This window comes from Vigna radiata, chromosome 5 (assembly GCF_000741045.1).
Source record: "Vigna radiata var. radiata cultivar VC1973A chromosome 5, Vradiata_ver6, whole genome shotgun sequence".
Lineage (NCBI taxonomy): Eukaryota > Viridiplantae > Streptophyta > Magnoliopsida > Fabales > Fabaceae > Vigna > Vigna radiata.
The window spans coordinates 15,262,780-15,277,257 of NC_028355.1; the positions used below are offsets into that span (position 1 = coordinate 15,262,780).

The 14,478-nt window shown below is 34.8% G+C and overlaps 1 protein-coding gene across 3 annotated transcripts in view; it reads left to right on the plus strand.

Annotated features, from left to right (window-relative positions):
- Positions 1-1,807: 1,807 nt before the first annotated feature.
- LOC106761817 (acetyl-CoA carboxylase 1) overlaps positions 1,808-14,478 on the plus strand; it is a 15,883-nt gene continuing 3,212 nt past the window's right edge. The window contains exons 1-29 of one of the 3 annotated variants that reach the window (XM_014645384.2): positions 1,808-2,516; positions 3,326-3,697; positions 4,005-4,211; positions 4,290-4,451; positions 4,673-4,765; positions 4,852-4,947; positions 5,028-5,201; positions 5,385-5,478; positions 6,393-6,580; positions 6,662-6,712; positions 6,789-6,828; positions 8,218-8,342; positions 8,426-8,542; positions 8,637-8,711; positions 8,794-8,850; positions 8,961-9,065; positions 9,762-9,848; positions 9,926-10,117; positions 10,197-10,385; positions 10,619-10,729; positions 10,817-10,903; positions 10,986-11,162; positions 11,548-11,625; positions 11,725-11,847; positions 12,060-12,329; positions 12,434-12,774; positions 13,072-13,309; positions 13,406-13,761; positions 13,849-14,062. In XM_014645384.2, the coding sequence (XP_014500870.1) occupies positions 3,350-3,697; positions 4,005-4,211; positions 4,290-4,451; positions 4,673-4,765; positions 4,852-4,947; positions 5,028-5,201; positions 5,385-5,478; positions 6,393-6,580; positions 6,662-6,712; positions 6,789-6,828; positions 8,218-8,342; positions 8,426-8,542; positions 8,637-8,711; positions 8,794-8,850; positions 8,961-9,065; positions 9,762-9,848; positions 9,926-10,117; positions 10,197-10,385; positions 10,619-10,729; positions 10,817-10,903; positions 10,986-11,162; positions 11,548-11,625; positions 11,725-11,847; positions 12,060-12,329; positions 12,434-12,774; positions 13,072-13,309; positions 13,406-13,761; positions 13,849-14,062 (4,395 nt within the window). In that variant the 5' untranslated portion in view covers positions 1,808-2,516; positions 3,326-3,349. The other 2 variants (XM_022780730.1, XM_014645387.2) reach the window with 2 other exon arrangements.

Consider the following 14,478-nt stretch of genomic DNA (forward strand, 5'->3'; position numbering starts at 1 on the left):
AAAAAGAATATTCTATGATAACAAAATTCAAAAAAATAAATTGTAATGAAATATTTATTTTTTCAATTTTTAATTACATAATTACAATAGTTATAAATTATTTAATTAAAATTATTTTATAAAAAAATTAATTTAATTACAAAAATAATTAGAATATAAAATTTATTTATTTAATAATATTAAAAAAAAATATTAACTAGATATAATTTTAATTATTTTAAATATATTTAAAAACATTATTTACAAATTATAAATGATTTTAATTAATAAAAAAATAAAAAAATAAAAAAAGTAAAAATGTGAGGGGATGCACGACTTTAATAAGAAAAGTGGTTAACTTCAACATGACTTTATTTTTTGGTAAAAAATTGCTTGGTAATCGATTACAAGCTTCTGGTAATCGATTACAAACTTCTGGTAATTGATTAGTATGTCTTAAAGTCGTTTTTGAAGTGTACAGCTTCAACACTGGTAAAATGAATAGTGTGAAATCGTGCAGGGATCGACTTCTTCAATAAAAGTCGTGTGGATCTTATGACTTCTCTATTCTCGTAATTAAATTTTTGTTTGCCAATTCTGATAATATCTCCGTCATTTTTTCCTACTTGGGGTGAAAAACCTCGTTAGGAGGATGAAATAATTAGAAAAGCACGTGAAGAAATATAAATTGTCTGCCCCTAAAACCAAGAAAAGAAATATTGATTTGTTGTGATATAACATGGGTATATGGACAAATTTGTGTTTGGGCTATAGGCACGTGTAGTACATATATAAATCCAGGTTGAAATTATTCTGAGCCAGAAAAAATTCATTCTACATAAGACATAAGCACAGCCATTTATAAAGATTGCCAAAATAAAACTGGTCCTCACCTACCCACTTTCTAACACAAACAAAACCATTCTTCTTCATACCTCTAATTCTAAACTCTTGTTTCAAACACAAACTTCTGCGTTTTGAGTCTATTCACGTTTTTCTTTTACCTTGTGAAATTATGTAACAAAAATTAAAAAATAAATTAATGAAGTAGGACTTTTTGGTGTGTGTTTATCTTGCACCTCACACATTAAATTAAAACCAAAATCAATGGCGGTAGACAAAGGTGAGGATGTCATGAATAAACCTAACTCCCAACCATAAGCGTAGCAAAATTTATTGAAATTCTATATATCTTATATAACTTGTGTCAATATTAATTATTAACAATTAATCACTGAATTACAATTTTACCCATATAAATGACGACAAAGACAGACTGTTAAGTAGTGCAAGAAATAATTTCTTATGCCATTAAACAATGTTAGTTTTTCCATCACTATCTTATGTTATTTATACCCTAATCATGACCACTAAAAACATATTAAATTTAAATCTCGGTAGGAAAAAAATAGACAAAATAAAATGTGTCCCATTTGAAGGTACACACACGTGCAATACACTTACTAATGATCTCATTTTTTATTTTATTTTTACCTTAGTTTTGTTTTCATGTATGTTGTGTAAATTAAGATTTGTTCCTAGTTTTTACTTTTTAAAATGGTTTATATCTCATCACAACGCACAGTATATACATTTTAATTGATTTTTTCTTATTTCTGTTTATGTATATTTTATCATTAAATATTGATTAATATAAACTTATATGAATTTCTTATTTCTTATACATAAGATCTTGTTTTTAACGTAATTTTTTTTTTCACGGCGAACAAAAAAATGGGAAGGATTAACCGAAAGTAGGATGTATTTATGTGGATAATGGGAATTTGAATTAAAAAAATACTAAAAATGGATGGAAGTGGAGACGATGGATGCAGTAATTGTAATTCGATGAAATTGGAGGAAGGAACACAGCTTCCATATTTGACTCATCCAGGTCTACTCATAGAAGGAAGAAGGGTTGGTGGAGAACAGCAGTGACCACCAACAGAACAAAACAACACAGCACAACGCATAGTCAAGAGAGGCACCTCAATCATGCTACATGTTTGTTTACATGTGTTGTTGTGGTAGATTAGATTCATTCATCTTTTTGATGACGTCACATGCATCTCCTTCTTCTACCCGGCCAAACCCCAATTCTTTGAACCCCTTTTTTTACTGATTATTTGAATTATCACCACTAATTTATTCGCATCAGTCACAAAGAGAGAGAAAGCGTGAGAGAAAGAGAGAGGTGGGTAGCTGGGAAGGAACTACTACTAATACTAGTTCCTCAAGAGGTGTGGCAAAGGCAGGTACCACGTGCAGCTTTCATTGAATAGAGCGAACCAACCCATTCCAAACCTACCTCACTCAATCCCATCCAACTTTTTCACTATTTGGTTTGGTTTGGTTTATGCATGATCCTTGTCACTGATCATCATCACCATTCACATGGAATACCCCAACAACTCTCTCACTTGTAACCCACCTTCTTAAGCTCTCAATGCTTCTCTAACTCCCACCAATTTTGTAGAATAAAATTAAAAACAACAAAAGGAAATTCTTGATTTCGTCAGCCCAGCTTTCTTCCCAAGGTCTCTGCTGTTATCCTTTATCTTCTTCCTTTTTCTGTTCCCCGTCTGTAATTCTCTTTGACTTCATTTCTATTTTTGTTTTTTTTTTCGTTTTTTTTATGCACACCCACTTAATGTTGAAAACTCTGTGAATTGTATGCTGTTGGTGAAGGAAAAGAAGAGCCTTTTTTTTTTTTTCCCTTTTGTTTGGAATTGGTTTTGAGTTTGGCTGCTCTAGTAAAAAATCTGTCTGTTTGCTGAATCGGAAGTTGAAGAGGGGTTAATTGATTGAAAAGGTAGTAGTGAGTTATCACTAGATGCTGTCCTGTTCTTTAATAATTTTCTTTTGCAATTTATGTTTTCGCCATACCGCATCTGAGAGTGAGAGTGAACCAGTAGGATGTGTTTGATTGTTTGTATCTTAGAGTGAAACCTGCAGGTTTGGGAGGAATGGATTTGTGACAGATTTTTATGCGTGGAATCCCGATTTTCCAAAATGAGTTAATCGTATCAGCCACAGTTGTCAGTGTTTTCAAATCTGTTAGTTTCTAACCAAGTCCATATGTGGTTGAGCAAAAAGAACTTTACGACTTTTTCTTTTGTTTGTCCATTTTCTTTTACATCATGCCGAAGATGCCCGTAAAAGTTGAGATTGATTTTTTACTTCTTAATTATATGATTTATCTTGAATTCATTAATATATTAAGTTGGACGAATGATTCTTCAAAAAGTTTACCGAACAAGCAATATAAATTGAAAAAAGGAATCCTAGCTCGTAATTTATTATCGTATGACTTGAGCTGCTGGTATCTTTTTTTGTTATGTTGTAGGAGACATACAGAAGGAGAACAATAATGGCTGACATTGGGCGTCGGAATGGATATGCAAATAGTGTACAGCCAAATAGGCACCCTGCTGCAATATCCGAAGTAGATGAATTCTGCAATGCCCTTGGCGGAAACAGGCCAATTCATAGCATTTTAATTGCAAACAATGGAATGGCTGCAGTCAAATTTATACGTAGTGTTAGGAGCTGGGCCAATGAGACGTTTGGAACAGAAAAAGCCATCTTGTTGGTTGCCATGGCTACTCCAGAGGACATGAGAATCAATGCCGAACATATCAGAATAGCAGATCAATTTGTGGAAGTACCTGGTGGGACCAATAACAATAACTATGCCAATGTGCAGCTTATTCTTGAGGTGTGTGATGTTGACTTCATGAGATTTTGTAATTCAAAATGCCATGCATATTTTGTTAAGGAAAGTGAAAAAAAAAACAGTACGGATGGAAACTATACTTCGCCATGTATATTTAATTTTTCTAATTTTTTAAAGGTAATCAAGTTGAATGTCATATATAACGAACATAATACTGTTGATCTTCCAGACATAAAATATTCATTCTATAAAAAGTTGGTATTGCCCAATTTGTTCTTGTTGCTGGATACATCGTTGTTGCCTATATAACTTACAAATTCTGTGTATTGGCATAAAATGTACTGCCCAGATGGCTGAGATAACTCATGTTGATGCCGTGTGGCCTGGTTGGGGTCATGCTTCAGAAAATCCCGAGCTTCCAGATGCATTAAAAGCAAAAGGAATTGTATTTCTCGGACCTCCTGCCATATCTATGGCTGCATTGGGAGATAAAATTGGTTCATCCTTGATTGCTCAAGCAGCAGAAGTGCCAACCCTTCGATGGAGTGGCTCTCATGTAGATTTCAATCTCCTATTATAGTGCTTTTCTTTTGTGAGAGATGCCCTGCTCACGAGTTGAAGTTTCTTCTTATAGGTGAAAATTCCTCCTGAAAGTTCCTTGGTTACTATTCCTGATGAAATTTATCGGGAAGCGTGTGTGTATACAACAGAGGAAGCAGTAGCTAGTTGTCAAGTTGTAGGATACCCTGCAATGATCAAAGCATCTTGGGGTGGTGGTGGTAAAGGCATAAGAAAGGTTTGCTTCTTACATATACACTACTTTAGCATTTAGAAAATCCAATAGCATTCACGCAGTTACCCTTGTAACCTTACTTTGTCTTCCAGGAGTATGTTAATTGTTTTGAAATTGAAAACTCCGTATATACCTATAAGAAAAAGAAACATTCTTGTGTGGATCTTACTTTGGTATGATTTATTTTGTGCGATTTAGAAACTAACAGTCATGTGGCTTTTTAGGTTCATAATGATGATGAGGTAAGGGCATTGTTCAAGCAAGTCCAAGGTGAAGTTCCGGGTTCACCTATATTTATAATGAAGGTTGCATCCCAGGTTAGATAATCCACTGAACTTTGATCTGAAAGAACATGATTCTAAGGTCTTGGTCGAATTCTGATAATCTCTTTTGTTCTAAATAGAGTCGACATCTAGAAGTCCAGTTACTTTGTGATCAGCATGGAAATGTTGCAGCTTTGCATAGTCGTGATTGCAGTGTTCAAAGGAGGCACCAAAAGGTACACAAGCGTTTTGTTGCCCAACAAATTGCCATGGTGAAATGAATCTCTCAATTTACCTAATCAATCGTCTGTAACAGATTATTGAGGAGGGTCCCATTACGGTAGCACCCATAGAAACAGTGAAAAAACTGGAGCAAGCAGCTAGAAGGTTGGCTAAATCAGTAAATTATGTCGGGGCGGCTACTGTTGAGTATCTTTACAGTATGGAAACTGGAGAGTACTACTTTTTAGAGTTGAACCCTCGGCTACAGGTAGCCCTCAACTACCTTTTAGCTTAATACTTATGTTTGGGAAATGCTTCTGTTATATTTTTGGAGATTAGTTAGGAAGGTGGCTTGGCTTGAAATTAGTTCTTCCTACTTTCCAGACCTTGTTTTGTTTTTATATTATTTTGTTTTTCACCATCAGTGATTGTTTTTGTTATTGTTATATAGGTTGAACATCCTGTTACTGAGTGGATAGCAGAGATAAATCTGCCTGCAGCCCAAGTTGCCGTTGGAATGGGTGTCCCCCTCTGGCAAATTCCTGGTACAACTTCAGATATATTCTTTAGGTTAAATTATTGACATGATCCCTAGGAAGCACTGACAACTTTGTAAAATAGCATGTCGCCAAATGACACATGTTGACACTCTAATATTGTCAGAATTATTCTTTTTAGTTCTTATATCTCTGAGAAATCTTGGAAGCTTAGACATAATTTGAACACAAGTAAAGAGAGTGAGCCGCACCTATTATTGACTAAACACTTCCTAGAGACTGCTATCATAAAAAAAAAGAAAAATTAGAAGAAACCAACTTATATTATAAAACTTGTGAGCCGCATAATATTTCTGTTGATGTTTGTTTTCATAAGGCTTAACTAGTTATTCTAACTTTTAAGATGTATGTTTCCAAATATTTAATTGAGAGCCATTATCATAGAAAAAACTATAACTTTACAAATTTGTTTTTAGTGTAATCATATAAATTTTCATTTTCATTTGAGATTTTTGTTATATTAAAATAAATATCAGATGTGTCGTTGTGTCCTATACTTTGGACATTAACCATAGCCTGATGTGCATGTTAGTGTGTGTCCGGTGTCTGGATCAGAGTTGGTACTTCATTATAGTTGTACCAGCTTTAAATTTACTCCCTACATGAGAGAATTTTAAGTACTAGTCCCTACATTTGTATAAAATATAAGTTTTTGCCATGTACCCAAAACTAGAGATTTTTCTTTCTGCGTAAATCTGCTACTAAGCCTTCCTTGCATTGTTTAATTTTCTTCAAAATTTTATTAGGGACTAAAAATTACAATTTTCTCATATAGACTTAAACTTAAAATGAGGAAACGGTTGGGACCCGATGAATAGTTTAAATTATTCTTTACTGATATTTGCTTTCCTATTTTCTACTATTTAATTTCTTACATGTATTTTATGTGTCTCCTTTAATAGAGATAAGGCGTTTCTATGGGGTGGAGCATGGTGGGGGGTATGATGCTTGGAGAAAAACTTCAGCTTTAGCTACCCCTTTTGATTTTGATAAAGCACAATCCACAAAGCCAAAAGGTCATTGTGTGGCTGTTCGAGTGACTAGTGAGGACCCCGATGATGGCTTTAAGCCTACGAGTGGCAAAGTGCAGGTTAACTACCAAGTTCAACATCAATATCATCTGTTGCTTCATTCATCTTGTAACATGTACTGAGTTCAAGTATTTGTGCAGGAGCTTAGCTTTAAAAGCAAGCCAAATGTGTGGGCATACTTCTCTGTCAAGGTAAGTCTTCTGTTTCTTCAGATGCAGGCATAACAAATGTTGTGGTGCTAAAGTTTGTTGAATTATATATTTGCAGTCTGGAGGAGGAATTCATGAATTCTCAGATTCACAGTTTGGTAAGTAGTAAAATTAATTAATTAAACAAGTAAGAAAATTAACTATTGTTGATTTTCAAATGACCAATATATCATTATGATCTTCAATTGGGAACTTGCATATTCCATAGTATTGTGTTGATAATGTTTAGAGTTCACACACCACCTGCCTTAATTCTAAGGTGTAGCTTATACGTTTGTTGGAAAACTTCATCTAATGGGAAGTGTTCTTAAGATGTAAACATGGTAGAGGAGCCTATATACAGCCTATCTTTGTGTATATTCCGGTGTCATCTCCTATTTGGTAGGCATCGAGAGAGGAGGGGTGTTAGAAAGTCTCACATCACTTGCCTAAATTCGTGAACTGCAACTTATAAATCAGTTGGACAATCTTCTCTTCGAGATTATAGGATGGAATCTAGTAGATGCATCACGATGTGGATCTATCTTGTTCTTTTTTACCTTCTCCATCTTCTTTCAATGAATAAAGTACACCTCACTTGTTATGGGACATATGATTAATATTTGAACTCATGATCTTTTAGCAGTAGAGCCAAGAGCTAGGATGTCCAGTTGGATTTGATGGAAGGTTGGGAAAATGGAAATTTCAATGCATGTGTCAACAGATGTGTGCAGGCACATTTGCTTGTGTATGTAAAATTTTTCTTCATAGGTCTCCACACTAAGCAGTGGTAATAGTTTAAGGGTGAGCCTTGGCACAAGAATAAAGTTGCGCCTTGGTGACTAGTTGGTTATGAGTTTAATCCAAAAATACCCTCTTTGCATATGCAAGAATAAGGTTGTGTACAATGACCCTCTTTCATACTTTCAATGAGCAGGGTTGCATAATAATTTCTTATGCGTAACTGACAACTCATAGTCACTGCAGTTTTATGTTGGTTGTCATCCTCATGTCTGGATTTGAGGTATTAAATGGACTATGTATCACCCAATAGTTATATAAGGTGTAACAACATTTGATATATTTACTCAAAATTTTACAACCTTCTTTTCCTGTGTTATATTTCACTCTGATAAAACAAAAAGAGACAGAGTGGCATTTTGCAAATTATAAGGGTGGAGTAGGAAAAATGTCGTCGAAATGGAGGGATGTTCTGTTTTTCAGATTACAGGTGCTAGGGAATAGAGATGACCATTGTTGGGCAAAGAAGAAAAACATCGTGTCCACTCAGTTTTCTCAGATTTAGTGAGAGCTTCTGATAATGATTTTGAAATGTTGATTCTTCTGTTAAATAATGCATATAACAAACTTCATTATTGGTGAATTTGTTACGGTAGGGTATAAATTCTCCTTAACATTCTTGTTCATAAGGATTATGCATCTATTTACACAATTCCCATACTATACTCACCTTATACTATCTTCTAATCTGGTCTCTTTTACCTCAGGGCATGTGTTTGCTTTTGGAGAATCTAGGGCTTTAGCAATTGCAAATATGGTTCTAGGGCTGAAGGAGATTCAAATTCGGGGAGAAATCCGTACCAATGTTGATTACACCATTGATCTTCTGAATGTAAATTATTCACACGACTACAAATTGTTTTGTGAAAGTTGTTTAAAATGCTGAAGTGATAATATTACAATATTTGATCACAGGCTTCTGACTACAGAGACAACAAAATTCACACAGGTTGGCTAGACAGTAGAATTGCAATGCGTGTTAGAGCAGAGAGGCCTCCCTGGTATCTTTCTGTTGTTGCAGGGGCACTCTATGTAAGCAAACATCATTTGTTATATCTGTTATCTCCTTGAGGTTTTGTTAGTTTCATATGTGCATTCATAACCGTGATTGTTTCAATTAATGCAGAAAGCTTCTGCTAGCAGTGCAGCTTTGGTTTCAGACTATGTTGGCTATCTTGAAAAGGGACAAATCCCTCCCAAGGTATTGTGAATGGGAAGATCCTATAGTTTTCAGTGCCTTTAAACCCTATAGTGATGAAAATCATTTTTTGCAATTGTTACAGCACATATCTCTTGTCCATTCTCAAGTGGCCTTGAACATTGAGGGAAGCAAATATACAGTAAGTATTCTTATAAATGTCAATTTGGTTTTCTACTTACCTTTGTTGAGACTTATGCCATATCAGGCAACAATAAATTTGTGTAACTCATCTTGTAAAACAATTTCTAGATTGACATGATACGAGGTGGATCTGGAAGTTATAGATTGAGAATGAATCAATCAGAGATAGAAGCAGAAATACACACTTTACGTGATGGAGGTTTGCTAATGCAGGCAAGTATTTGTTCTCTAAACACCTATTTTATGCGTGTTATTTATTTTGCACTTTTCCCAATGACAGTACTATTTATCATACTCAAAATTATATCATCCCATGGTTTGTGAACATTTTGCATTGCTATTTCAATCTTAATTAGATCCTTCTGGTATAATTTCCTTTATATAGACATAAACAATTGCTGCTCTGGCTTAAAAAATTTTAGTATCGGGATTAATCGTTTAGTATAAAGTCTTTGTGAATGCATTGTTCTTCTCTATCAGTATGTTACAGAAATGTTATGTATAAAAAAGAACTTATTTTTTCTGGAGATGTTCAAACCTTTTTTTTGCCAAACATTGGAAAGGAATGTGGAGATTGCATTATTTTATCAGAGTTAAGACTTAAAGCAAATCATAACTGGAAAGATTTTTGTTAAAGAAACAAATAATACTTTAGTAACGATAGTGTATGATTGGCCTGTTTAGAAGAAATGATGTGTGTCTAAAGTACATTTTTTAATTCATGCTAGTGATAAAGTAAATTATTCACCAAAAGAAAATATAAACTAAATAAGTATTGGCTGCATCAATAACTTTATCTTCAATTTGGCTAATAGTATAGTTTATGCTAAACATCCCTATTTTATGACTGGTCTTTTGTTCTATATCTTTGTTCTTGAGTTATTAACTAGAAGCTTCCACTTGTTACAGCTGGATGGAAACAGTCATGTAATATATGCAGAGGAAGAAGCAGCTGGAACTCGCCTTCTAATAGATGGAAGAACTTGCTTGCTTCAGGTTAAATGAGTTTATTTTAACATTAACTGTTTCTTTTGTGTCCAAGGTAAGTTTTTAAACCTTTTTTGTCTATACAGAATGATCATGATCCATCAAAGTTGGTGGCGGAGACACCATGCAAGCTTTTGAGATATTTGGTCGGGGATGACAGTCATGTTGATGCTGACACACCATATGCTGAAGTTGAGGTCATGAAAATGTGCATGCCTCTTCTTTCACCTGCTTCTGGAATTATTCATTTCAAAATGTCTGAAGGTCAAGCAATGCAGGTATTTAGCATTCAATTCCATAAAGAAGTACAGGTGCTGAAATTGAAGAACATAAATAATATATTATCACTTTTTGCAGGCTGGTGAACTTATAGCAAGTCTTGACCTAGATGATCCTTCAGCTGTAAGAAAGGCAGAGCCCTTCACAGGGAGCTTCCCACTCCTGGGACCTCCTACTGCAATTTCTGGTAAAGTTCATCAGAAATGTGCAGCAAACTTAAATGCTGCAAGGATGATTCTTGCTGGGTATGAGCACAATATTGATGAAGTGAGTGAAGTCTTCACCTTGATTTATAAACACTATAATTTTACTGCATTCTAGGTGGTTGAGTAATCTGTTACAGATAGGAGATTTTTGGATTCTATTATTGTTGAGACATATATGTATGTATATATGTATATATGTATATATATATATATATATATATATATATATATATATATGTATGTATATGTATGTATGTATGTTTGTCTTATTAACAAGCTAAACAACTATCTCAGGTTGTGCAAAGTTTGCTTAATTGTCTTGATAGTCCTGAGTTGCCTTTCCTTCAATGGCAAGAGTGCTTGGCTGTTCTGGCAACGCGTCTTCCCAAAGATCTAAAAAATGAGGTAAAGAGATACCATGCTTCTTCCTTTTTTCCCTGTGGTTTAATACGTTAAAAGTAATCCGAGCTGGTGTTGAACTTGGCTTTTCAGCTGGAGTCAAAATATAAGGAGTTTGAGAGTATTTCAAGCTCCCAAATTGTTGATTTCCCTGCCAAATTATTGAAGGGAATTCTTGAAGTAAGTTTCTTTTCACGAATTGTTCATTTTGATGTTTCCCCTTTTAATGTGAATAATTTATGAGGCATGTTTTACATTGCAGGCTCATCTTTCTTCCTGTCCCGAGAAAGAAAAAGGAGCCCAAGAAAGACTAGTTGAACCTCTTCTGAGTCTTGTTAAGTCTTATGAGGGTGGACGAGAGAGCCATGCCCATATAATTGTTCAATCCCTTTTTGAAGAGTATCTTTCTGTTGAGGAATTATTTAGCGATAATATTCAGGTTATTATAATTATTCAGCTGCTTGTACTGATATTATGTGGGCAATCGGTTTTGACCTTCTATGACTTCTACCGACAAAGGAAGTATTTTTCTGGTTGATGTTAATACTTATCTAGTTTTTACAAGATTCAAACTGATAATTATATATTTTTCTTTCTTTGTCTAAATCAAATGGTTTCTTTATCGTCTTGCGAGCTTTATATAAAAACTAATAAAAATATTTAGTTTTCTTCTTTTGACTGTTCATTTTGAAGTTACAAATTACTGGTCTATCAGGCAACAAAATATACACTAGGAGGAACTAAGTAACTCTTACTGATATAAATGTTGTTTTCTTTATCTTTTAGTTTTCTAGAATATTAATGTTCCTTCCCTTGATGTCTAGGCTGATGTAATTGAACGTCTGCGTCTACAATACAAGAAGGATTTATTGAAGATTGTTGATATTGTGCTCTCTCATCAGGTACAAACTTTTATAACAACTTCAGCTAGGGTGTTTTGCTTCCTCGATATGTTGACATTATACAGCAATTAAATTAACTGCATTTTTTGTGATTTTCAGGGCATCAAAAGTAAAAATAAGCTGATATTGCGTCTAATGGATAAATTGGTTTACCCTAATCCTGCTGCTTATAGGGATCAGTTAATCCGTTTTTCTTTACTCAACCATACAAGTTATTCTGAGGTTGGACATTACCCTGAGAAATTCTGTTCAAGCTGAAAATAGAATTCCATGTTATTCATTACATATTTTTGGACATGGCATCTCTTCTACTTGGAGAGCATTGTGAATATATATCCTTCAATTATCTACTTTCCATTTCATCTTGCGAGTGAGACTTTTACATCTTTGGAACATTTTGAGCAAAATCCTTATTTGTAATTATTTTGATGCAGTTGGCACTAAAGGCAAGTCAACTGCTGGAACAAACTAAATTAAGTGAACTTCGGTCCCACATTGCTAGAAGTCTCTCTGAACTAGAGATGTTTACAGAGGATGGTGAAAATATTGATACTCCCAAGAGGAAGAGTGCCATCAACGACCGAATGGAGGACCTTGTCAGTGCTCCTTTGGCTGTTGAAGATGCCCTTGTGGGTTTATTTGATCACAGTGATCACACCCTTCAGAGGAGGGTCGTTGAAACTTATATTCGCAGACTCTACCAGGTATTTCAGTTTTACTGACAGTTTCATATTTTTTATTTTTTATTTTTTTTTTGACTTTGTTATATTTATCACGTGCTTTTCTAACTTCTAGTATTTGCTATCAGCCTTATCTTGTCAAAGGGAGTGTTAGGATACAATGGCACAGATCTGGTCTTATTGCCACGTGGGAGTTCTATGATGAGTACATTGAAAGGAAGAATGGGGTTGAAGACCAAACTTCGAAGAAATCAGTGGAGGAGAAAGACAGTGAGAAAAAGTGGGGAGTGATGGTTGTAATTAAATCTCTTCAATTTTTGTCTGCAATTATCAGTGCTGCATTGAGGGAGGCGACCAATAACCTTCATGAAGCACTGACCAGTGGTTCTGCGGAACCAGTTAACCATGGTAATATGATGCATATTGGATTAGTGGGCATCAACAACCAGATGAGTTTATTGCAAGACAGGTACTGTTTCAGTAAATCCTCATTAGTTTGAACCTTTCGTTTTTGTTTTTTTTTTCGTAATTGTTAAAGCATCAATTGTTTTATAGCTTACGTTTTGTTTGAGATTTATACAGTAGTTCTGGTATTTTAGTTTTTGGTTTGATGATTGAGAAATATGCGACCACTAACTAAAATTAAAATTACAGTTTCCTAGAAGAAAACAAAGTCTAGATGGACTAGTATACATATACTCTCTTTTAGCTACTGATATGAACCTCCTCTTTCTTCTTGACACAAGCAACTTCTGATGTTTTGCAGCGGTGATGAGGATCAGGCTCAAGAAAGAATCAATAAATTAGCTAAAATACTCAAAGAGCAGGAAGTAGGCTCCACCATTAGAGCTGCAGGTGTCGGTGTAATCAGTTGTATCATCCAAAGGGATGAAGGACGTACCCCAATGAGGCACTCTTTTCACTGGTCAGAAGAAAAGCTGTACTATGCAGAGGAACCTCTATTGCGTCATCTGGAACCTCCTCTATCCATTTATCTTGAATTGGTTAGTTATTTTTTCAAGTCCCTTTACTTTAGAAGGTGAGAAGGCAAATTCCACTTATATGCTAGATCTTAAACTTAAGCATTGGTCTGTTTATAGGACAAACTTAAGGGCTATGAGAATATACGGTATACTCCATCTCGAGATCGTCAATGGCACCTCTACACGGTTATGGATAACAAGCCACAACCAATTCAAAGAATGTTTCTTCGCACGCTTCTAAGACAGCCAACCACAAATGAAGGATTTTCTTCATATCAAAGGCTAGATGCAGAAACATCTCGAATCCAATTGGCTATGTCCTTTACTTCAAGGAGCATTTTTAGGTCCTTGATGGCTGCAATGGAGGAGTTGGAACTTAATGCACACAACGCCAATATAAAACCTGAGCATGCTCATATGTACCTCTATATCATACGGGAGCAACAAATAGACGATCTTGTTCCCTATCCCAAGTAATTATAGCTACAAACTTGTCAAATATGTTCTTTTAGCATATGGCCAAGCTTTGTCTCTGTCTTACATTTGGATGTTAATACCAGGAGAATTAATGTAGATGCTGGGAAAGAAGAAACAACAGTTGAGGCAGTCTTGGAAGAACTGGCACAGGAGATCCATTCATCCGTTGGTGTAAGAATGCATAGATTAGGGGTTGTTGTGTGGGAAGTCAAGCTCTGGATGGCAGCCGTTGGACAGGCAAATGGTGCTTGGAGGGTCATTGTGAACAATGTGACTGGTCATACATACACTGTACATGTAAGTCTATTTTACTTCAAAATTTCAAGAAAATCTTTTCCCCATGCCACAACTTTTCCGGTTAGCTTTCTAAAAGGTTGCTTTTTACTAGCAAAGGTTGCTTTCTAACAAGGAGTGTTTTGCATATATTTGATATAGAAATGCTAATTAGCATCAAACACAATTACATTTTTCCATTCTTTTAAAGTATTTATTAATCTGAAGCATTTGATAAATACCAGCTCATGTCTCAGCAACTCATTTATTTGAGTTTCTATAGAAGAGCTGTGTTAAACACTTTGCATCGATAAGGATCTTTGGGCAGGGAAAAAGTCAGAAGAGTAATTGGAATTTTATTCTTTTTCGTGATATCTTGAAAAATTGATCAGTATTCACGAATTGTGACCTTTACAACGTAAATATATATATATATATAT